This window comes from Anas acuta, chromosome 8, assembly GCF_963932015.1.
Source record: "Anas acuta chromosome 8, bAnaAcu1.1, whole genome shotgun sequence".
NCBI classification, from domain to species: domain Eukaryota; kingdom Metazoa; phylum Chordata; class Aves; order Anseriformes; family Anatidae; genus Anas; species Anas acuta.
Window position 1 is genome coordinate 899,037 of NC_088986.1, and position 23,263 is coordinate 922,299.

A 23,263-nucleotide genomic window follows, 5' to 3' on the forward strand; every position below is an offset into this window, starting at 1 on the left:
GAGTATTGGTCCCCTTTCATCTTGCCCATCTAGCACAGACCCGGGGAACACACAGAGTCCTCCCATTGCTGCACTCTTGTTTGGAAAATCTGCCCCACCAGAGCAAACACACAGAGCTGGGTGGATGATCTGGGTGGTAAGAACAGCGCTGCTCCACGGCGTGCTGCTGGGGACCAAGGAGCAGCTTCTGGAAGGACGTGTTGGCAGGGAGTCAGCAGCGACGTGGGTGTGGGGTTTGTGCATCAGGACCATCCCCTGACCTGTTTGTCCTGCCATTGTTAAATATTGACCTAATTCTCAAAATCAGGTTCTCTGTGTTGTACCGATGTTCTGGTTCAGTAGGTGTAACATTTATGTCTGAGCTACTATCTTAATTAAAAAGATGTAGGAAGACCTTTACTTGGAAGGATGGAGAAGATGTCTTTCCTGCATCACAGAATACACAGCTGAGAGCAGAGAAATAATGGTGTAATTAGTTTCTATATCTGCGGGTCAACCACATGAGGACACAGAGCCACCCACCCTAGCTAAAGGAGGTGAGGTGCTAACGCAGTTGGTAGGAAAACTTGGATTGTGATTTGAGTCAATAATAGCAGAGCTTGTCTTTGGGTCCAGCCATCCAGAAGAGGAGCTAATAGCAAAATGTTTCAAGTTAAACTTGTGTTTGTAAGAATAGTTATTCTGACCTAAGATAAAGATCTTTGAGGAATTTTCTGCTATTCTTTAAATGGAGATTTAAAATTTGATCATGCACAATGTAATCAGGGTTGCAGTTTTACACTGTGGTTTTGTTGGGTTTTTGGTCAGCATTAGGGCTAAATTCTGATTTATTTAATTTGCAAACTATTCTTATCACTGACTGAGATAACTTGTGTGAGTTATATGACGTACCATCTCATAGTAACACTTAATGAAAAACAACTTATACCGGTTCAGATCAATAAAAACCAGTCATGTGTTTAAATCCATCTCAATTGGAGTGGGGAGGAGAATATAGTTGATATGAAGAAAATAGTTTTCTCCTCATTGGTGGGGAAAGAAGCCTCTTATGAAAGTAATGTTTGTCATTTTATGTCCTTCAGGTATTTTTATTAGCATTTCAGAAGTCAGATTAAAACAATATAGTTCAGGTTTCTGACTCAAGTGCAATTTGGCTCCGAAATTAACATTGATTTCTTTCTGTGGTGTAGTAGTTTACTATTAGGTTCTGCAAACTGCTGCGTGGTTGCTGCTTATTTCTGAAAAGTGTTGCTTATATTGAAGCGTGACAGAATTGATTATAATGTTCCTTCACGTAGATGGCATTCTGCTGCCACAGCTCATAATCAAGGGCTCTGGCAACACGAAATGAGGTCTTGTATTTGAAGTTAGAGTATTAGTACTTAAGATATCCCTCCAGTAGATAAGCAGTCTCTATTTCATATTGAAGAAAATTCTGCCTAGCCCCTCCGAGTGATTCTTGGCTTATTTTGGGGGTGAGCAGGGGGCTGCGCCCCGTGTTTGGCAGCAGCACGGTGAGATGTGCAAGGGGAGCAGCCTGCTCAGTGAGCTGCCTCTGCTCTGCAGGGACGTCTCCAGCCCAGCAGTGGCACCAGCTGGGGCTGCAGGACAAGGCTGCAGTTTGGCTTCTTCAGTGGAAGAGGAGATGCTGCTCCGAAATAACACCAGCGTTGCTGCCACAGCAGCCAGCTCTTGGCTTCAGAGGGAAATTAGAAGGTTCAGATGCCGAGAAGCACCTCACGTTCTCTTTTCCCTAAGTGAAGAGTGTCTCCAGCACAAACCCGTGAGCCCCTCTGAGGAGTTAGAGAGCCATAAAACCATGTGCAGACAAATCTCTTCAGGCATTGTTTTCTTGGGAAATGGTATTTCTGACTTGGCTGACAAAAGATTACGTCTATAATTCCAACACGGAGTTCACTGTTTCAGGAGCCTTTGGGTGCTGACTGTTTGCCATTTCTGCCGTGGTTAATTCTGAGGACTGCCCTGACTGCCCCTGTGAAACTACTCTCTGTTCCCTGTCCCCAGGAACCCCTGAAATAAGAACAACTGGACTAATTTGCACATATTTGCACTCTGTCAGTAGTTATAGGTCCACATATTGTATAATTATGGGATGCCAGGAGATGCCATACAGCATGCTTATGCATCGCTGTGAAACTGCTGTAGCAAGTACCAGACCATTCATGGCAAGTTCTCCAAATATCCGTGAAAAATGTTCTCTACAGCGTGGTGCTGATGGCTGGTGCATAAGCACAGCGTAAAGGCTTCAGGCCACTGTTGGTGAAAGTGTGGGGGTCTGCTCATGGCTGGAGTGTGAGTGGACAAAAATTAATGAAGTTTTTAACAACTATTGTGTACTTTTCTACTTGTGCTATCATTTCAAAGCCAAAACAAGGTTACGGTGAGGCTGCAGACGTCTCTGTGCATCCGCTGCTGGTGAGGCTCCCTTTCTTGCACCTCTTCCTCCCGGAGGCAGCAGACCGATGGGCAGGAGCAGCAGCGCTCCTCTCCCCGCGGGGCTGGCTTCACAGGGTGCCTCCTGGCACCCCGGAGGCTCCACGTGTGGCTCGCTGCTATGTTCAGAGGTGATAAAATTCCAGATCTGCAGATGGGATGTGAACTCCCTCAAACCTGGAGGGATGCAAAGTGAAAAAAATGTATGTAGTGACTGAAGAAAAGCACTTCTGGGCAGTAAATCCTGTCTGGAGTGAGTGCTTTCTCCCAGCTCTGAGCCACTGCTAGCTCCTCAGCCTCCAGGTGATCCCACTTTGAACACTAGCTGAAATACAGTTCACAAAAATTAAAGTATTAATAGAAGATGACTCATCTGTAAAGGGCTTATGCATTTCAAGAAGCAATTTAAAGTATACAGCAGGCTCTGTAATACCCCAGACTAGAGCCAAAATTAATGGAGAGCTCTTCAGCTTCCAGGAGTGTTCACTTGCCCAGATTGCTCTTCAGCAAAAACAATTACTTAAAATATTTCTTGTAATAGTCTGCACATTGTAAAGCAATATTTCTCCTGGTAGCTGTAGTATTCCTTGTTGCTGTCGGCCTGTCCTCCCTGCCCCTTGCAAGGGAAGAGCCTTCATGGGGTGAGAGTCTAAAGGGCTTCTGAGTGCAGCTGGTGACGCCAACTGGAGCCAGGAAAGGCAAGCCTGAGGAGCGTCCACTCTTTCAAAACTCTCAGTCCCCTGATTATTATTTTTATCTATTTCTTCCAACAGCAGCCACGGCTGCTTTGAAATGGTTCTGCAACAGAGATCTGTTTAGCATAACTCGTGGCTGCCTGGTATGGCCACGATGCCACGCAGCGACAGTCCCGCTTGGCTCCTACCCCGACTACGCTCGGCATTTCAGAGAGACATCCAGTCCTTGATAAGGCTGTAATGATATTGTTACAACTTGTTTGTACCCTGGTGAGATTGCTAAATTAGGTTTTAATAACTTCTGCAATTTGGCTGGTATTAGGAAGTGTGTGGTATAGGCACTAGATCTGAGCTAGGGGAGCTTTGAGAAGTAATATTTCTGCTTTTATAGTTTAAAACAAAGCAGTGCAGTCGACACGGAAGAAAGGAAAAATTGCCAACATCGTTCTTTAGGTGTTACAATCCATAAAGCTTTTGTCTGCTTCTCTTCATATTTTCTACCTCTTCTCAAATAAGAAGGAACTATTTTGAGGTTGGTATGTTTTTTGGATTTTGCAGGTACAAAACAAACACAAACACTTGCAATGAAAGCTCTGAAACCTTGCAGCAGGGCTGCACGTGGTGCTCCTTCCTGAAGACGGAGTAACATCACGGACCATATTGCTTCAGTACTTCAGCTGGTTCGATAGCTGTTGCACGCCGTGCAATAAGAACGCAATCGGCATTTCTAGACTGAAAGAAGATAAAAATGCAATTCAGAATGCACGGTCTCCAGTGTAATTTGAACAAAAATATGATTGATATCAAAGTTAAAATTCAGGTGCTCACTGCTTCTGCACCTGGTATTATTAATGGCAAAAGAGCATCTCAGGAATTATCTTTCAGTGCAGCCACTGAATGTGAGGGGAAAATCCCAGTATCCCAGGCTTCAGGAAAAGAAAGTCATTTCTGCATCCTTGTGCTGAGGTGAGATATACTGTCTACTCTTAAAGAACATGTAGACATTATTTAAAGATGAGCAGTTGTAAGAAAAATACTAAATGTTTATCAGTGACAAAGCTGCAGAGCGCTGGAGGTTTCTGGTGTCCATAGGGGGCTGCCGTCTTTTGCCTTTGGTCTTCCTCAGAACAAGGGCACGTACTTAGTTTTAAGCAATGATCTCAAAATTGAAAGTGGCATCCATTGTACGCACTTCATTGGCTTTTATCCATTGAAACACCACAAAACTGAGGGAGAATGAATTACTTTATATGAACAATCTTATAAATAAATGCAGAGACAGACCCCTGAGATGCATTTGCTTCAATAAAATGCCTCCTTTACAGCAGCCAGCTAATTTTTGGTGATGTGTACACACAGATGATGTGTGCAGTGACGACTCTGAGGTACTGCAACAGAAACGATTCTGTGCTTTCACTGAGATGATTGAGGAAGCGGGCACTGCACTGGCCACACAGCAGTGGCAGTGGTGGCTTTGCACGGGTGTTTGGCGTGTGCTACGGGAAGCAGAAGCTGATGATCCCTGTCCCACAGAGCTGCCAGTCGAAGGCATCGACACAGATGCAGTATGTAAGAAAAAGTAAAATGTGATTCTAAGTGAACTGGTTCTTCTTTGAGTCACAGTTCCCTGAGAAGGACGTACTCCAGTGGATCCCCCTCTGGGCTAGCAGGAGGTCTGGGAAGCCTTACCTGCCTGTCAGAGTGGCATTGGGTTTTATTTCTATAATTACTTTGTTTTGAGCTACAGAAACTTTTCCTGCGAGTGTCTGAAAACAATCAGTACTTCTGTGACTTTATTGCTTTTAGTTAGCAAAGGGACTCTGCCTTGCCTCGGTGCGCATGTGTGCTTGTCACATATCAGTGCGCTGTCCTGTTCCTGCAAACGTGTACCTGCTGCAGATTAACACGGGGGGAGGCGACAGGGGGACACGTTTATGTAAACTTCACTTCTTTTTAATATAGAGCAATTGCTTCTAGACTTTTTATGGCTCTTTCTCATTCTTCATGAGATACATATGTATATCAGCTATAACACACTGTCAGCGAACAGTGGTTTTCAATCAAAAAGACTGTCAGTAAAGCTGATTCACTAACAAGAAAGCTGTCAAGCTGTGACAGCTGCTGTCTTTGCAACCCCAAACAATCTGTTCAGTGCTAACTCTGACTTATGCTTCCATTTATTATACAGTAGTAATGAGTACTGTCCTTAGAAATATCATTTTGGAGAGTACACCTAGCTACTTTGTTATGTATGTAGAATATATCAAATCAGATCCAAGCTGTAGGAGATAAGTTTTCTACAAAAAAGTTCTACTTGTCATCTGATTTTTTTTTCTGAATTCTATATCCTTTTTCAGTATTTACTTCATTTTTGTAGCTAAGCATAAACCTAAAGATTTTATTACTATTGGAAGTGTGGACAAGTATAATTTCTCTTTTTCCCATTGTGTTGAAGAATGGCACCTAACCTTAAATACAACACTAGGATCTGCAGAACTGAGTAAAGGAGATTGCCATTAAAGGAGCTGTTTTGATGCTTCATAATTCCAATGTCTGGGAGATCACAAAAATCCAACCCAAAGGAGGAACTGAGCAGTCAGTCTGATGCTGCTGTCCAAATGCAGGTGCTGATATTTTTTTAATTAAATAAAAACACATCAACATTGTCCTTAAGCAACCTCTTTCAGCAATAACTTAGCTTTGCAAACCTGAACCTCTCTTGCTTTCTTGGTTCACTTTCAATTTATCATTTCCTGACCTGCCATAAATGAGATAGGGAAGAGCTGATTCCATTTTTCTTCTTGTGCATATTTAGTGATGTAATGCATTGCTAGTAAGTCATCTTTTTCAGCTACACTAACCCCAAGTCCTTCAGCTTTTCTGAACTTGGTACTTCAGCTGAGACCATACCAGTGCCCCATCAAGGCCGCGGTTGATAACACAACTGTCCTGCCTCTCTGGGAAGGGCTGGCCTCCCTTCGCAGTGCTGTGCATTGCCAGCTGCCTTCCTGCAGCTCCTCTGTGCTGTGGACTCAGAAGTGAAGGCCAGCGACCTGCAGGTCTCCAGTTGTGGACACACTAATAGTGCTCAGCCTGCAGTCGGTAGGGAACAGTCTTGGATAAGCTGTTTTCTGAACACATCAGATGAGCCTGGTAGACTTCATCGAAGCTCTGCATAAAGCAAACCGTGATGAAACCATTGCTTCTGGGACCTTGGGAAGGCTGGTGGAGGTGCTGGGAACTGGGCACCCGTGTGCCTGATGCTCAGAGGTGCCACCACGGGTGTTTCGGTGGTCTGGGCACCATACAGGGGTAGTACTGAGTAGCAGAATAGTTGGGCCCTGCTGTCTTTTTCCTATAATGCTAACGTACCTATGGCATGGTTTCTCACTACCCTTGATGTCTCCTGCCTACTTCATCTGCTTCTGTGCTTTGGCTTCCCGAAGGTGCTCACGTAGGACTTGAGCAGCTCTCTTACTGCACTTCCGACCTGCACTGGGGTATTTTGTGTGTTTGTTCCAAAATATCTTTCCTTGAAAAACTACCAGCTTGCTTTAATTCACTTTCTCCTCAGCTTTACTGCCAAAAGACCTACTCAGTAATTCCTGGAACTTGTTGAAGTCCGTTGCTTTTATCTTCCTTGGAGGAAGAGAAGTAGCACAGTAAAAGCATTCCTGTTTGTTCTCGCCCAGGCTCCCAGCCAATTCTTCCTTCTGGATCGGCATCAAATGCACAGAAGCATCCCCTCTCCTCCTCCTCTTTCCTTAGTACGGCTCCAGGATGCTGACACTCATTTTTCCCCTCTCACCTCCACACACGCATTTGAATAACTCGCTGAGATAAAGGAAGGGCAGCAGAGCCCAGGGCTCGCTGCCTCAGAGGAAGGTTTCCCACTCAGCTGCTGAGCGAGGGGGAGCCTCGTGGGTGTGAGGGCCTGTGGGGGCCGGGGCCGGCCGGCAGAGCCCCCAGCCCCGCGTCCTTCTGCCCCACAGACTGAGGGGTGCTGCTCCTGCCCTGCAGGTACGGCCCCGTCCCAAGGTAGCTGCACTCCTCCAGCCTTGCCCCAAGACATTGCTCTTGCACATGCCGTGCACTGCAGCCTTTAACAGCGAGCTGGCCCGAGTGAAATATTTCTCTTTGCCCCTCACAGCTGTTGCCTGCCTCGCAGCACAAAGCTCACGGCCTGTGGGATCTCATGGCCCCAGGGACTGCCCGGGCCCATGCAGCAAAGGCACCGCTCTGCTTCTTCATCATCTGGGGCTCGGTGATATGCCCCTCCACCTCCCTGCAGACCACAGTCAGAGCCTGAAATCCTCCCCTACAGATCCCCTTCAGGGGCTGCGGAGCAGACAGTGGTTCTGCTGGAGCCAGAAAAGTATCTTTTTGACTCGGGTAATTACAGACCCTCAGCCATTCTTTGCTGATGAGAAAGTGTCGATGACAACTTTTCCCTCAAATTACAGCAGTCAGAGCAATGGTGCACAACAAGAGGCATCACATGACAGGAGTTATTTCGTTTCACTGGTGCTCTTTCGAGTTGCTTTTTTTGCCTTGTTTGTTTGTTGGCTTGTTTTGAAGACTGTGAAATTCCCTTTTATTGCAGGTCTTTCCAGGCCTCATTCGAAGCCCACTGAAGTTGACAAAAAGACTTTGACTTCAGTTAAATTTGAATCAAGCTTCAGTGGCCAATGAAAGATTAAAACCAACTCCACTGTATCAAACAATGTCAAACACCAAGCGTTTATAGCCCCCTTTATGTCTCGTGCATCTGTTCCTTCCAATGACAAACAAGCCTTGTATGCAAACGTGGGATTAGCTTCGTGCTCGTTCATCGTGGTTCTGACCACGCCAGCGGACGGGTGTGGGTGGGAGAAGCCCTGGGCCTGGTGCCAGGTCCCATGGCACAGGGCAAGGCCTGGGCAGAGGGGCCACAAATGGGGCCGGGGGCCCGGCCTGGTGCTGGTGGAGGTCCCACAGCAGCGTCTGGCAGCAACGCGGGCCTGGGCAGCACCAACCTGGAGGCAGGGAACATGGTCAAGGAAAGTGCCTGCATTCACAGATGGGTTTTGCTGACCCGCTGTAAAGCAGCAGCTTTGTCCCTGCTACAGAAATCACAAACGCCGTGCGTGGCCCCACGAACAGGTAATGCCACAACTGTCCGAGTGATGCAGTGCTGGTGGCGTGGCTGTGGCAAGAGGAACCTGCCCTGAGGCCACGAGGGGAGCCCGGGCATTGCTCCCACACCAGAATATCCCACTGAGCTTCAGACAGAAGTACCTGCACAGGGGCACCTGAAGGGAACACAGTTAGGAAAAGGCTTTGATGGAAAATGGATTAGGTAGATGAAGCAGTAAGATAATATCTGCTGGACAAAAAAGCAAAGCTGCCCTTCCATCTATGTGCTCGCCTGCTTACGCTGCCTTATGTAGAACTCCAGAGGTACACATTTGCTTTGTTGGGTCTTGGAGTTAAGTTTATTCCTCTTCTTTCTTGTTGTGCAAGTACTTGTAAAACGCATTGTTAGGAATTCCTGTCTGCTAGCCTATTATTTACCAAGTATTATTTTGTGTTGCTGTTTTGGGTTTTTTGTTTTGTTGTGTTTTTTTTGTTTTGTTTTTTTTTCCACAAAACAATTACTTACGGATTTTAAGCTTTCCTCTCAACTTAGCACTGGGAGGTTTTATATTCAAAAAATATAAATTGCACAGCAGCCAGTGATTTTGATGATCTGTTATAATGCAATCCATTAGACACAGCTGAGGGAGACGCACATTCCAGGAAATTCTGATGCACCCTGCAACATGCAAAATGAAGCTAAAGGATGCTTGAGATTCTGCTTACTCTCTGGCAGCTAGCTCGAGGTATTTGCGTGTCTGTTTAATTAATCCATGTATAAAGTATAATGTTTGGTGAAGTTAAGTTCTGAATTGGAAAGAGGAGCAGAAAAGAGATGTTAGGTCACATCCAGAAATGCAGACGCTGAACTGAACGCTTACTTACAGGTTGTATGTTTGCATTTAAAATTTATATGCATATATACATCAAGACCCTACTGAATTCAGTTTTTTTTTCAGAAGTCATCAAGAAGAAATGGAAAAAATAAGCCTTTTACTTGTTTAGCAGAGTGATTGCTTAAGGACGCTTATCTCAAATATTGCCACAGCCTGGAGAAGTTTCTGATATGAAGAGGCAGCTATCAAACTATTCGTTTGGGAAGGGCTGGGGCTGCTGCTCTGAACGAGCTAGAGAGAATAAAGCCTCTAGACTATGGGAAGACCACCTTTATTAGTTAAAGTACAAGTAATACTGTTTCACTTACAAAGATTCATTCCTTTATTGGGAGGATGCAATACATCTATAAAAAGTAAATATATGAATATTGCTTGTACCTGTTTTTCTGTAGCCTAAAACAGATCTTAGAAAACCTGTTTTCTTACCTGAAAGGCTCAATCTTGACACACTGGAGAGCAATTTCACTAATAAAAGAGTACGTTAGGATGCCAAATTAAAATCTGATGGAAACAGGAAAAATAAAAGACTTTTTTGACATTTACAATTAATGCCACAAAAATGTTAGTTTAATCAGACAATATGGTTAATCACAAAGGTGAAATTGAAAGTTGCCAGCCCTGAATGCTAGTGTAAAAGTTAATAAATTCAGCTCTTAATCATTATGCACATGCTAGTTATAATAATTTACTGTCCATACCAAATCTTTATAAGCATTGTAATTAAATATAAAATGCACATTAGAATTATAATGAGTAATTAGGGCAACATAACTAATATGCATAAAAGTCCCGAAGCTCATTAAAATGTTAAAAGATGAAACCTGTTCTAGCTGGAGGTTTTTTGCATATTTTCTGCGCCTGTCTGAATGCCAGTGTATTTCATGCATTGTTTTTAGTGTTCCTTCAGACATTTAAAAGCAAAATGAAAATATTTGGGTAGGAAACCAGACTCTGCAGTACTTTGCGTCGTTTTTGGATGGAACATAAGTTGTAGAATTTGATTTCCCAGCACAAACGCCTGACTCATGCAAACATGTTGGTGGTATCAGATGAGCAGCAACTGAGCAGAACGCAATTACAGAGCCCTTTTAGCAGAGGAGAGGGAGACGAAGATGATAGTTTTCACGTCTTTCTCATTAACGCCCTGGGGGAGAGATGAAGTGCAGCGAGTACTCAGCACCATCACGTCAGGCTTTAATAGGAGTATTTTTAAAAGCTTCAGTTGTTTCACCAAAATGTAAGGGGATTTGCACCCACCGAGTGTTGTGTTGCCTGCTCCCCCTGCTGTTGTGTCCCCCTGCTCCCACCCTGACTCGTGGACATCTCCTCTTGCATTGGGTCAGGACAGGAGCACCCCCGCTGCTGGCACTGCTCTGTGCTCCCATCCTGCTTGGGGCTTCCTTGTGCTGCTTCTGATAAGAAGGAAAGTACAAATACATTTAAACTATTAGTGTTACACAAGGGTTCCTCATTACCATCAGCGTTACATGTCACTGCAGCATCTTTGTGAGCCCACTGGCTCTTGTGCTCTCGCTCTGCACCAACCTGCGGCTGCCGTCCCCTCCTCGCAGAGGCTCTCCCTGCCCTGCTTTCACTCTACTCTGTTGAGACAAGTTTCTCTTTCATCACTTGCTTGTGTATTTATTGCTGTTTGCAGTGAAGTGCTACAGGCACACCCAGAAATACATCTGTGCCTCTACAACACAAACAGAATCTTTTCCTGCATAAGCTGAGGGAGAAGAGACAGTGACATCTTCAGCTCTGAGGCTGTGGAGTTTAAGGGATGGCTGAAGCCTGATCCACCCAATGCCTCCCTTTGGCCTTGGATTCTCTTGTATTGATAAATTTCTCATGTATTTCCACTATTGTTTCCAGTTGTAATTAGTTTATTTTAAATCTGCCTGTTAAAGCGGCTCATCCTGTTTATTAACTTTTTGTCAGGTCTTTAAGCTTTTGCCCACCTGTATTTATTCCTTACCTTCTATTGCCCACTAAGGACGTGTGCTAGCATCTGTCCATTCAGTCAGTCAGCAGAATATAGCAGGACTGAATCCTTAATGACACCAAATGATTTTCTGCAGCGGTTTGTCATCACTATTAAACTCCAGAATGAAGGAGGCATGCTGGATGTGCAGCCCGCACCCTGTCGATTCACCAAGCAGCAGCAGGACCAAGGCACAGCCGCGGGCTGGCCAGGCCAGGCAAGGCAAAGGGAAATAACAGGAGCTAGTGAGGGGTTGGTGTGGCAGGGACCTTCAGGGCTGGGAAGTGCTGGGTGCTCTCCTGGTGTGCAGAGGGCTGGGAAGAGCCCCCCTGCAGGCCATGCTGCTGCCTGGGACATCCAGGGACAGGCTGGTGGAGCTGCTGTGGGATGAGCTGGGACCCAAGGAGACGTTCGCGTGTGGTGGCAGCTGCCACGGCTCGAGCCTCCGCCTGCCTCGGCACCTCACTGAGGGAGGCTGGGCCATGCTGGCCTCCAGGAGGGTGAACTGAGAGCATTACAGCAAGGCTGATAACAAAGACAAGATCAAACCATAAATGTCTTCTCCAAAATGAGTCTTTGCTGGCTGAATGGAAAATATTTAGAAAATATATGAAATTGGAAGCCTGAGAATCTCCTCCCATGTGTTTTTCCTCTCCAAAACAAACCTTGGCAGCCTGAAGCAGCAGGTCTTCAGGTGCATAATCTCATCTGAATTACCCTCTCTCCCGTAGCAATGGGAGCAGGAGGCTCTGAGGAATTTGGGCTCAGTGCCCTGATCACTGCACTCAAAGTGTACCAGAATCACATAATTTGTCCTTATACAATAAACGAGAAAATAACCTGACAACAAAAAATATGAGAGAACGATGATTCTAAGCTGTCTTTGGTTTGTGTTTTAATATCAGTGTTAGCCAGGGATTTCCTAGAGCAAAGAATATTGATTTTTATTTGTATTTTTTTCTGATCTCTGAGCAAACAGAAGCTGGGCTCCTTCTGAGAGGCGATCTGAGGAAACCTCGGGCTCCTGCCGGACAGGGCTCAAAGCCATCGTGGTGGGAGCGACAGGAGGGCAGGCAATGGCGTGGGTGACAAGGCTGCTGCTGCAGCAGGTCCGAGACCCCAGCGTCTGCCTGAAGTGCTGCTGAGCTCTGCCTGGGGCTTCTGAGCTGCTCTGCTCTGCGCCTGGAAAGTTACTCCAAATCGTTAAGGCTAGATTGAATTGATCTTTTGACTGCACGGTCATACAGATATAAAGAGCAGCGCCTAACTGTACGTTTTTATGGATCAGTTTATTTTTAAATTTATTGCCAAGAGATGGTCTGCATTTATTAACACACACACACAAAAAAAGCAAAGGTGAGCAGGGCACGTTGAGAAGTTTGAAAGTGGTACTTTGGAAAAAAACTTCCTGTATTACACAGGTCTTTGCTGGCCTTCTATTTTCCCTTCTTGCCTAATTCATAAGAATTGTGTATTGTCCATGTAGTGTCCACGCAGTGTGGTATATTTATTTCAAATTCCAGCTTTGTTGCTAATAATCCTGCCCACTCTGAGTTACAAGAGCAAGCACTCCCACTCCCCAGGCATAACGCAGAACAACGTTCACCTACGAGAAAGCTTTGCCAGGAGGCACCGTGCAGGGCTGTTACAGAGGGTTTGGATGATGTACCCATGCCTGCTTTAGGGCAGTGTGCCACGAAACCACACGGAGCCGGGGTGGCCAGGCTGTTCTGCGCAGGACAGGCCCCATGGCCACAGCGCCAAGACTCAGTGCCACACAGGACCTGTGGCACTGCCTGCCAATGCCCTGCAGCTGTGGGATGTGGGACCTCATCCCCGTGTCAGGGGAGGGATTGTCATGCTCAAGCACGGCTGGGCACAGCCACCCGCTGCTGGTGGGCGAGGTGGTGCCGGGCTGCGGGCACCAGGCAGGAGCTGGGCCCAGCACTGCCCTGGGGCGCCTGCTGGAGGAGCAGCAGCGGGGACATGTGCTGCCGCCTCGCTGCGTGCTGCTCACCCTCCTGCTGTGTCTTTCATCTCTGACTCTCAAATATTGCCTCTCCATCACACACACACCTTGGTATTTCTTGTTCCAAGTTGAGATCTCATAAGCAAGAGAGGTTTTGCAGGTGCCCACACCAAGACAAGAGCCTGGGCTTGCTGTCGGGATCCTGTCCAGCTGCTGACTGGTGCGCGTTTGAATAAATTGTGACTGAAATACATGAGATGGCAACAGCTTAAACCAAACTTTCAGTGCATGAAAGGTGTCTGCGGGGCCTGGCCCAGGGGTGGGGATGGATGCTGGGACATATGGACTCGCCAAAGCTCTGATACTGCCCCTCGGAGCAGACAGGATCTGGAGATGTTCCCAACAAAAATGAAAAGCTGTGGTGAAAATAAAGGGGAAAGGAGAAGCATGGGGTGGCATCCATGCACAGGATGCTGACTCGTCAGGTGTAAGACAGGCAGTCGGGATAACTGGAGCAATGGGGGAAGAAGTACCTCAGTGAGGCAGCATCACGGGACATCAGCATGGCTTGTGTGTATAAAAACATCACATGCAGACTGTGTGGGGCTATCTCTCTGCTCCACTTGGCAACGTCTCCCTGATTGCACTGCGTCTCGTTTCGGGTGTGGGTTTCCAGACACCAGAAAAAACAACAAGTGAGTTTTTAGGGGGAGTGTGATCTCTGAGATGAAAGAACCGAGTTCCTTTTAGACAGTGTGTTTAGATAAATGAGGACTGAGAGTAAGAGTGCACAAGTCTTTAAATAGGTTAAAGCCTCGATCCAAGAGCAACTCAGTGGCACTCTTCCTATCTTGGTGGGGAACCCAGTGGCAGCTCAGAGCCAGGGCTCTCCCACTATGCAGCCAGGCAGGCAGCAGGACCAGGTCCCAGCTTTCGACAGCCTTTGCTTGCCAGGTGCCTGTGCAGGTGGCTTCTGTGTTCTTCTGCCGCTCAGGTGCTGCTTTTGTATGGTTTATCTTGAACAATTTTCATATTACTCCTTTGAACACTTCGGGATTAGGAGCTGAGTTGTGAACTTTGTGGTGCTTTTGGCAGCTGCTGGTGTCCTTCAGTGCTGCTGGAGCAGCAGCAAATGTAACCGGTGTCTTCATGTGCTCCATCTCACTCAAAGTTACGTCTTAAAAGCCGCGGCTGCATGAGCTGCAGCATTGCTCAGGAAGGAGTCAGGTTTATAAGTACTTGCTATTTTCATGGAGTCACAGTTTTGACAAAAAGATCTCATTTGTTCCTGTGTGCTTTATGGAGAAGTAGTCATGCAAATTGGTTATGCTGATTATCCACTTGAAATTTTAATGTTACCAGTTGAAAGTGAATATTTATTCACAGACGTTTGTGTGGGTTTGTTCCATGCAATCATTGGGAAGAGAAAGCAGAAGGGTGAGGGTGTGCTTGCCCGTGGCAGAGGAAGCTGCTCCCACATCCCCAGCAGCAGGGCAGCCCGGGCCGGGCCCCCTGCTCCCATCCCACCCCACACTTTCACCCAGGTGCAGCGTTTCCAGCTGTGGGGACAGTGCATGGGACCCCGTCCGACCCACGGTCACTGCGGTGCCAGCAGTGCCACCAGCTCCAGAGACAGCTTTAATTACACTTCAGGGCAATTTGTGTCAATGAGTGCCCGTGTGCAGCGATGGGAGTGCCGGGGGGAGCGCTATGGGTGAATGCCCACTTCGTGGGCTCTTTCATGACATCGAGCTCCTGCCTCCTGCCCGGCACAGCCACGGTGCCGCGGTGGAGGTGCGGTGCAGCCCGTGCAGGCTGCGTGGCTGCTGCTCTGCTCAGGAGTGTATCCGGAGCTCCCTGGGCGTAGCTCCTGCCATAAAAGATGATGGCCTCTTAGCGTGGCGTGCTGAACTGTGGATGAGGTGGGGAAGGAACAGATGCGAGGCAGTCAGCGTTTTACACGTACATAAACACCTTAAAGCAACATCTGGAAAATTGCTTGGGAAAAAAAAAAATCAACAGATTTTTATTTATAAGTTCTGTGGTTTAGATTTTATAGCATTTTACGATGCACATAAATTGTTGTTTAAAAACAGAGAGTGTAAAAGAAATTCCAGGGGGAAGGCAATTGTTGTTCAGCCTTACCTTCGATAATCTCTTTCCTGAGGAATTCACCATCTTCTGTTTGCAGCTCATGGTTGCCTTTCGCTGGCAAGTGGAAAAGTCAACAATCGCCTCTTACCTTTATTTGTATCCGTAATTCCAAGTTTAAAATGTTTGTTCAGATTTATGATGTTTGCTATTTAAGACAAAATGTATTTTCTGAAATAAATCCGTACCCAGTGTAACAGTGGGAAAGTCATGCCTGCTATATGGTATTTGGGCTGAGTCGTGTTTGTGAAGGTAAGTTTGTCTTTTTACTGTGCACCAAGAGATCCCAAAGGCCACCCGAGCCTGGGGGCGTTTTGGAAGGCCTGATGCAGATGGTGGCACGAGGCACAGCGTGGTTTGGGGCTCAGCACCCCAGGCGGGCACACTGCTCGCCTCCCCCGACCCAGCCCCTGCGGCACCGCACCGTGCCCGTCGGGGGGGTCTCAGGAACCGAAAGCACCCTGCGTGACAGCGACAGCCACACGACATTGTACCACACTGGGTGACTGAGGTGAACAAACAGATTGTTCGGTATGGGATTAATACTCTTCCTGTCTCAGTTCTGTTTTTACACCAGATACAGGGATCTGTGTCAGTCTGCTGTGTGGGATAAGTTTTACACTGCTGGAGGAAAGCATGGTTGAATGTGAATCAAGCTGGAAAACACGCACCAGGCTGAGTAACGCAAAGCGTGCTGAAGAGAAGTGGAGTTAAACAGTCTTCGTATTTATGTGCAAATGTCTATTTTACAATTTTTTTTTCAGTTGCCCCCACAATTCAGGAACTTAAGTCCAGCGGCGTGATGCTCGGAGGGAACGGACTGATACGGTGTGAAGGTGCAGGCGTTCCTGCCCCGGTCTTTGAGTGGTACAGAGGAGAGAGGAAGTAAGTAGCCCTGCCTGCCCTCGCTTGGTGCCGCCGGGGCCACTGGTGCCACTCGCATGTCCCCGCAGGGACCGGGCTGCAGGAGAGCTGAGGCAGGGGCAGAGCTCGTGGTGGCAGCAGGTGCTGGGGTTTTTCCCCCAAAAAAACACAGCACAGGCTGCTGCAGAGCTGTGCACGGCTTGAGCAGTGCGGCTTCGGAGGTGCTGGCTGCCAGCAGCTGTGCTGTGTGCCTTCTGAGGGAGTTTCTTCGTTTTCTTGCAGTCTTAGCTTTTGTGCTCATAAATGAGGCATAATAGGACTGTCCGTGGCTGGGCTGTGATGGTGATAATTGCCATAATGAGCCTAAGGTTTAAACATGCTTTAGTAATTGCAGCCTTATAAGTATAGTAACCAGAAAGGCACTGAAAATGCCTGCTGAAAAAGCCTACTAAAAAGAGGTATTTTTTTATAGAAAGCTTTTTTAAAAAGAAAAAAAAAAAAAAAAAGCCATCATAGCTTTCCTACTGAAAGCTTCGGGGGTGAGAAGGCGGGCTGATTAGCAAGACTTTCAGCCAAATCTTCATGGCTACAGTTCTTCACCCAGTTGCACCGCTGGCAGTGGGAATGGGTTTTCAGTCCACTGGCTTGAGCAGAGCTGCTGCACCTCCCAGCATCTGCAGGCGGCCAGGGGCACACTGCCAGTCCGAACCCTAAAACTTCATCGTGTGCTTTGGTGTTGTTCACAGCTAGCTTTGCTTTCATGTCCTTAATGCTATGTGATGATAACTGGCATCTCTGTAGGATCTCTTTTTTTTTGAACAGATTTTGTTTTACAACTCTTACCTTACCTAAGGTATTGTTTCTCTTAAGGTTGAGTATTGGTGCAGGTGGCAGTGGCTGTTCTCCCTGATAGGCAGCTGTCCACACACATCTTCTGGGTTCTGGAATTTCCCGGCTTCTGAGTGCTGGGTTTCTCATCAGCTCTAAGATCCCATTAAACCTGGGAGCTGACATGAGAATATTAATGACCATATTTCATAGGAAACCATCTGTCAGCTCATTGCTCAGAGGCCAGCTGCTCCCCTTTAGGAACACTGCTCTTCTTCCTTCCCAACTTCTCACGGCAGTCATAACCATTGCCCTTTGACCATTTATTAAAGCGTTCTTAAAAACAATATAATTGACCTTTACTGTATATAACGGTAGAGGTTTTCCCTCTGATGGATAAATTAATCTACATCCTGTTTCTAAAGATGCGTATTATATTGTACATAAGTTGGGGGGAGATGTAACAAATATATTTTATGTACTAACTATTGTAGCACAGGTCTTAGTATAAACCATAGCATTCTGGATTCAATTAACCATTTCCAGCATGATAATCACCTTCCTATTTATGAAAGTCACCAATTCCTTTCTTCATGAGTGCATTCAGTGTCACAAGAGCAGCAGGAAGGAATAAACAGAGCATTTCAGGACACCGAAGCTGTGCCTTCTGTTTTCCATTTCAGTTGTTGTATCACCTGAGGCTTGCTGTAATCAGCAAGACATGTACTGTCCTATTGTGTCTTACCGCTCAAATATTCTGCTAAATCTAATGGTACATCTTTTTTTGCTAAACTGCTTTTAACAGACATGCTAAACACACATGACTACAAAGGTACTGGGAACCTCCAAACCACCACTTGCAGGGCAGAGGAAGGTGTACACATGTTGTTTTGCCTCCAGTATTTCCCCTTTACCTTGCAAAGATGGAAGGCCAGCACAGAACGAGCCTTGGACAGCTCATTCATTGTTCTAAGACAAAACTGAGAAGAGTTAGCTTTCATAGGTAGCTGAGAGTAGCATGTACATTACCCTGCAGATAATTTGCTGGTGTATTGCAAGACTATATACAGGGAGTTCACACCCTGCTATGTATTTGGCTAATAGAATAGAGAGAATCCCATTTTCTTCTGTTAGTCTTGGACTGAAACCCTTTTTTCTTTTTGTAAATCAGGATGAATCTTTGAATAAATGAATAGTGGGAGTTAGATCTGGAATCCTAATATATGTTCAGTGTCTGAAAGGAGCCTTTTGGGTCTGTAAATTGCATTGTTGTTACTTAGGTTGATGTAAATCAAAACCCACAGTTTCCAGGCTCCTGGGATCATCTCATCGTAAAACAGTCATTAAACCTAAAAATAAAAGCAGTCACAGACTCCATCCAGTTACACCTACAAGGAGCTCACAGGACTAATTGTACCTCATCACCAGGCTTACAGCAGTTCTTGCTCATTAATTTTCCTTAAGCGTTGGCTATGAGCGTGCTGTGCCGTGTCCTTCCACAGCCCAAGGTGAGGAGCACGAAGCCCTCAACGTGTAGCCCTGGGACCTGTGCTGCTTTCCTGCTGCTTTTTACCTGAACGTGCAGGTTGACCACTTCTCCTGTCCTGTTGCTGGGGAAAGGCGAGGAGGGGTCTTGCAATCACTTTAATCTGCAGAAATGGTGCCATGAGCTCCGTGCAGGAGCCCGTGCTGGCTGAGATGCCGGGGGTGCCCAGCAGCTCCCGGTGGTGGCACCGTGGGGAGGGAGCTGAGGAAGGGCCATGGCAGTGACTGGGTCTGAGCACTTTGACTCCCCATTAGGAACCAAAACACACGATTGCATCACACCAAAAAGGGACTGAAAGTCTGGGGAAGAGTTAGCAAAAACTTGTTAAAATCATAATAGCATTTGGCTTCTAAACCTGCACAGGGATTCCCTGTGCGGGGGGGAGGCGTTGCTGTGCTGACTCCTCGCATCTGAAACTCACAGCTCAAGTATGTTATATTACAGGGCCACGCAGAAATTACATCTCCGAAATTAAACAGCCACAGGGAAGAAGCCCAGAAGTCACTAATCTAAAAATATTAATTCTCTTATACTTGATAAAGCAAAGAAGACCTACATTTGAAATAACAAAACTCATTATAATGGCTTAATATATTGTAATAATATGAAGGTATTCAAATATGAAACGAAAGGTAGATATCCCTCGGGGCTGGTACTGACACATGGTCTTCTCTCCATGCATAGGCATAGTTTCTGAAATCAGACTGCATTTCCCTGTGCAGCTTGTGGTACAAAGCAGGAAGGTGAAGCAATGTGTAGGGTGGCTGCACACAAGTGAACACGCTGTCGCAGTCTGAAATGTGGCTTGGTGAAACCCACTCAAGTAGTAAACTCCACGTGCAGTAGAGTAGGTAGAGCAACACATGGCAGTAATTAATTTAAACGTAAAAGCATTGGGTTCTTACAATGGCAAACAGAAGTGTTTGAAGCTGCTGAGTGTACCCTAACTAGAGCCGACTGCTCTGCCCCGTAGTCCTCCCTGCACAGGGAGGGCAGGAGGCTCTGGGCTTCCTCTCTCAGTGGGATGGGAAAAGGAGGGAAGAACATCATCAGGAACAAGGAGAACCTCCGCATGCAGTACCATGCATGCAGGTTGGAAGGACAAACTTCTCTGCCTTTCATCAGCCCGGAGAAAAGATGGGTCTCCTAGTGGCAGTGCTCGCCCAAAGCTGAGCATCTCGGCCTCAGCCTTTTACACTCCCCACAAAGCAACGTGCATCCCCAGGATGTGCTCTGTCCTCTGCCGGGGGCTGCACAGCCCGGCCCTGCAGCAGCGAGGGGCAGAGCAGGACCTGCAGCGGGGTGTGGGGTACATGGGGCAGAGGTGTCCTTGTAATGCCGAAAGCGTTCAGTGCTTGGTATGCAGAAATGCAACTCATGGTAGAATATTTTTAGACAGAATGCTGGAAGACCGCATTCGTTTCCAGGATATACGTTTGTATATTCTAGTGTATCAAATAGAAGTTGGATATTTCATGCAGACCTCTGCTCTTTATGGGAAATACAAGGAAGCAGGAGTAATCAGCTATTGCTAGAATCTTAATCGTGTGGTTACCCTTCTCAACTAGCTGGCTGACAACAGCCAGCTGCCTACAACAACAACATTTAAATTGGTCATCACCCTTTGTGCCAGTGCAGTGGTATTTATGACCTGGTTTGGAAGCTACACTAACTCACCTGGACAGTGCATGTGAAATTTGACCATGGAAAGCTCAAAGTCAGGGAAGCAGAGCCCAGGCAAACAGTAGTGTTTTGGCATTTTCCTGTGTTTTGTTGCCTGGTTTCTGTTCAGGTTGCTGTCTCAGGGTGCAGCGTTGCCGTAGCACATCCTTCTAATTGCAGGTATAATTTGTTGCTATAGAAGCTTGTAAAATAAATTGTGGTCACAATCCTAATTAGTCACTTTTCTAGCTACCTAATCCTCATCAGCCATCAGTTAAAGGTGCGTAACGTCACAAGCAATCACCAGAGACTGAAAAAACACTCACTAAAAGATCTACCATAGCACTGAGAGGTGGGTGCAGAGTTCCTTTTAGGATAGCACTCGCTCTCCCCTGCTTCCCATTCTTACCACATCTCCTACTAAAGCCTCCCTGCTGCCCCACTGAGCCCCACATGAGCTGGCCACCCCACTGACTGCCCACAGCCCTCAGGAGCACACCCACAGGGCCAGGAGGGAGCACTCCAGTGCCAGCACATCCTCCTTGTGGCTCCCTGAACGGGCAGCACGTCGGCTTTGAACACTGCCTACCATTTGTGCCCTCTGTAGAGTATTTAAAGTTTCAGTCAGTTTTGCCCAATTTAAAATCTAAGCTCCCCAGGTGACGCTGTCAGGTGGCAGGGCAGGGGGTGCCCTTCTCTCATTCCTTCAGACTGCAGGACAAGCTGGCAGGAGCTGTTCTCACTGCCCTGCACCTCCAGCGTTGCCAGTAGGCTCCCAAATCAGCCCCTGTGATAAATTATATGAGTTATAGAGGTAGACTCATATATGGTATATGAGTTATAGACTTTTTTTTTTTTTTTTTTTGCCTTCTAGACTGATCAATGGTCAACAAGGAATAACTATTAAAAATTATAGTACAAGATCGCTTCTTACTGTTACCAATGTGACAGAAGAGCATTTTGGCAACTATACCTGTGTTGCTGCCAACAAGCTTGGGACGACAAATGCCAGCCTGCCTCTCAACCGTAAGTAACGTGGACATGTGGCAAGTGTTCGTGGTTGTTTGTTTCCACATACACGGATTCAAAAGAAAAAAAAAATAGTCGTATGTTTTTGTTTTCCCTGGTTTGCTTCACAAGGCGTATAAATACCATTGCAGTCCTCAGCGGTGGGAAATAGTACACCTGGCTGTTTATTCTGTGCTGCGGAAGGGTTTCTGTTTGGAAATTGATGATACATTTCGGGGGCATCAACAGATTAGGAATCTACAAAGAAACACAGAAGGAAACCCAGCCTGCTGTCGGGGTACAGCATCACAAGTAGCATGACAAAACCTTTAAACCTTCCTGCTCAGAGCAGCGATACTTGGTGGCCGAGCACTGTAAGCACCATTAAGAGCCCTTTTGGAGAGCTTTAAGGGGTGCTGCTGGGCTGCACCACTGGCATGGGCTCACCACGGCTCGGGCTGCCCTTGGCCTCCTGAGCAGGCGCTTGGGTGAACCGACGGGACGTGCTGCTAAATCTTCTGTTGGAAACAATAAGCACCGACGTAGGCAAAGTGCTGAGATATTTTAACATGAAGCTTACATAAAACGGGTCTCAAATGTCCTACATGAAAGATATTTTTAACCATGATTTCATAGTATTTCACATTTGTTGACTATCTAGCCATCTGCTAGTGGCATCCAAAGATGTTCATAGTTGAACTTCAGTGATAATCTGTTCTGTTTCAATAGTGCTAGCACTGACAGGCAGACGTACTCTTCCCAACATAAAGATACTCCTTACTGAGTGAAAATTGGAGTGCAGATTTTCAGTTCCTTAAATCCTAGGGTTATTACCTTCTAACTATGAAGTTTCCTTCTTATATAGTTACTCTGTGATACATATTGTGATACGTATTTGAAATTACTGCAGAAGTGTAATAAGCAGAAAATAGCACGAAGGCTTTCCTTGCGTTCTATTTAGTATTTGAGAAATCATTAACAAAGTGAAAACAACATAGCACATCTTTTAAAGAGAAAATGCAGAAAGTGAAAACAAAGGAATATTATCCTAGAAGCAGATAGTATTTGGTGCATTTGCAATTCAGAGAAGGTAACATTAAGGTTTGGTTTAATTTTGAACAGAGCAGAGCTGAGTCTGTCTCTTAGTTGCTGCTGGGATCTTATCAGCTTTATATTGTCGGGATAATAAGTACTGCGTGCCAACTGTTAAAAAGCACTTTGAGGTGCAGAGGTTGAAAATGTCAGATTAGTTCCAAGTTCATTGTTACAAATAATAAAAATACATGTTCTCCATTATGAAAGAGACGGGCTATGTGAAGCAGAACAGTGTTAGAGCAAATGCTGAATTCTGGATCTGATCCTGATCTCCCTGAATGAAATATGGGGTTGGTGTTAGCTCCAAGGTTTGTCTGAAAGACTGAGATGAAATGACTTATTTTATACTGTGATCTTCTGATTCTAATCAAAACAAGGAGAGGTTGCCAAAAGGTGGTGATCTAGATTTCAGTTGGGAATTAAGATCAATTTACATGGGGTTGGGCATTTCTCCTTGCTCACAGTTTGCATTAGCATCATCTAGAAAGAGTTTTGTTTGTTTGGTTGTTTGTTTGTTTTGTTTTGTTTTGTTTTTTAATAAAAAGAAAAAAAACTCACAGAGTAGCAACGTATTAAATATGGATTCCTTAATACTTCAGAGGGAATTTTCTCTTGTAAAATAGTGCTTGCATTTTATTTTGTTGGCAATGCCAGAGTGGAACATATGCGCTGGTTCAGGTATGCGCGGGGGAAGCATCAGCAGTTACTGGTTGGTTGATAGTCAAATACGGGGTTAAGCATAATCTGATCATCACATTACTTGACAAATGTTAAAAATTAGAGATGGGTGCCTTATTTTAGAGTAATTTTGAAGTGTTAGCTGCGTTGGCACGGCACAGAGCGAGGTGTGGCTGCCCTGCACCCTGCAGTGGGAGCTCAGGGACGGTGCGGCTGTGTCAGGACCACGCAGCTCTGCGTGCGGTGCTGGCACGCTGTCCAGTGTCTTGGAGGGGCTGCTAATTGGCTGCTTCTCTCTGCTCTTCGTGTATTTTAAGG

At 46.1% G+C, this 23,263-nt stretch overlaps 1 protein-coding gene across 4 annotated transcripts in view; it reads left to right on the forward strand.

Annotated features, from left to right (window-relative positions):
* NEGR1 (neuronal growth regulator 1) overlaps positions 1-23,263 on the forward strand; it is a 260,822-nt gene that overhangs the window by 165,688 nt on the left and 71,871 nt on the right. For all 4 annotated transcript variants that reach the window (XM_068690073.1, XM_068690070.1, XM_068690071.1 and 1 more), the window contains exons 5-6: positions 16,029-16,149; positions 21,039-21,190. In XM_068690073.1, coding sequence (XP_068546174.1) covers positions 16,029-16,149; positions 21,039-21,190 — 273 coding nt within the window. The remainder of the gene's footprint in view (positions 1-16,028; positions 16,150-21,038; positions 21,191-23,263) is intronic.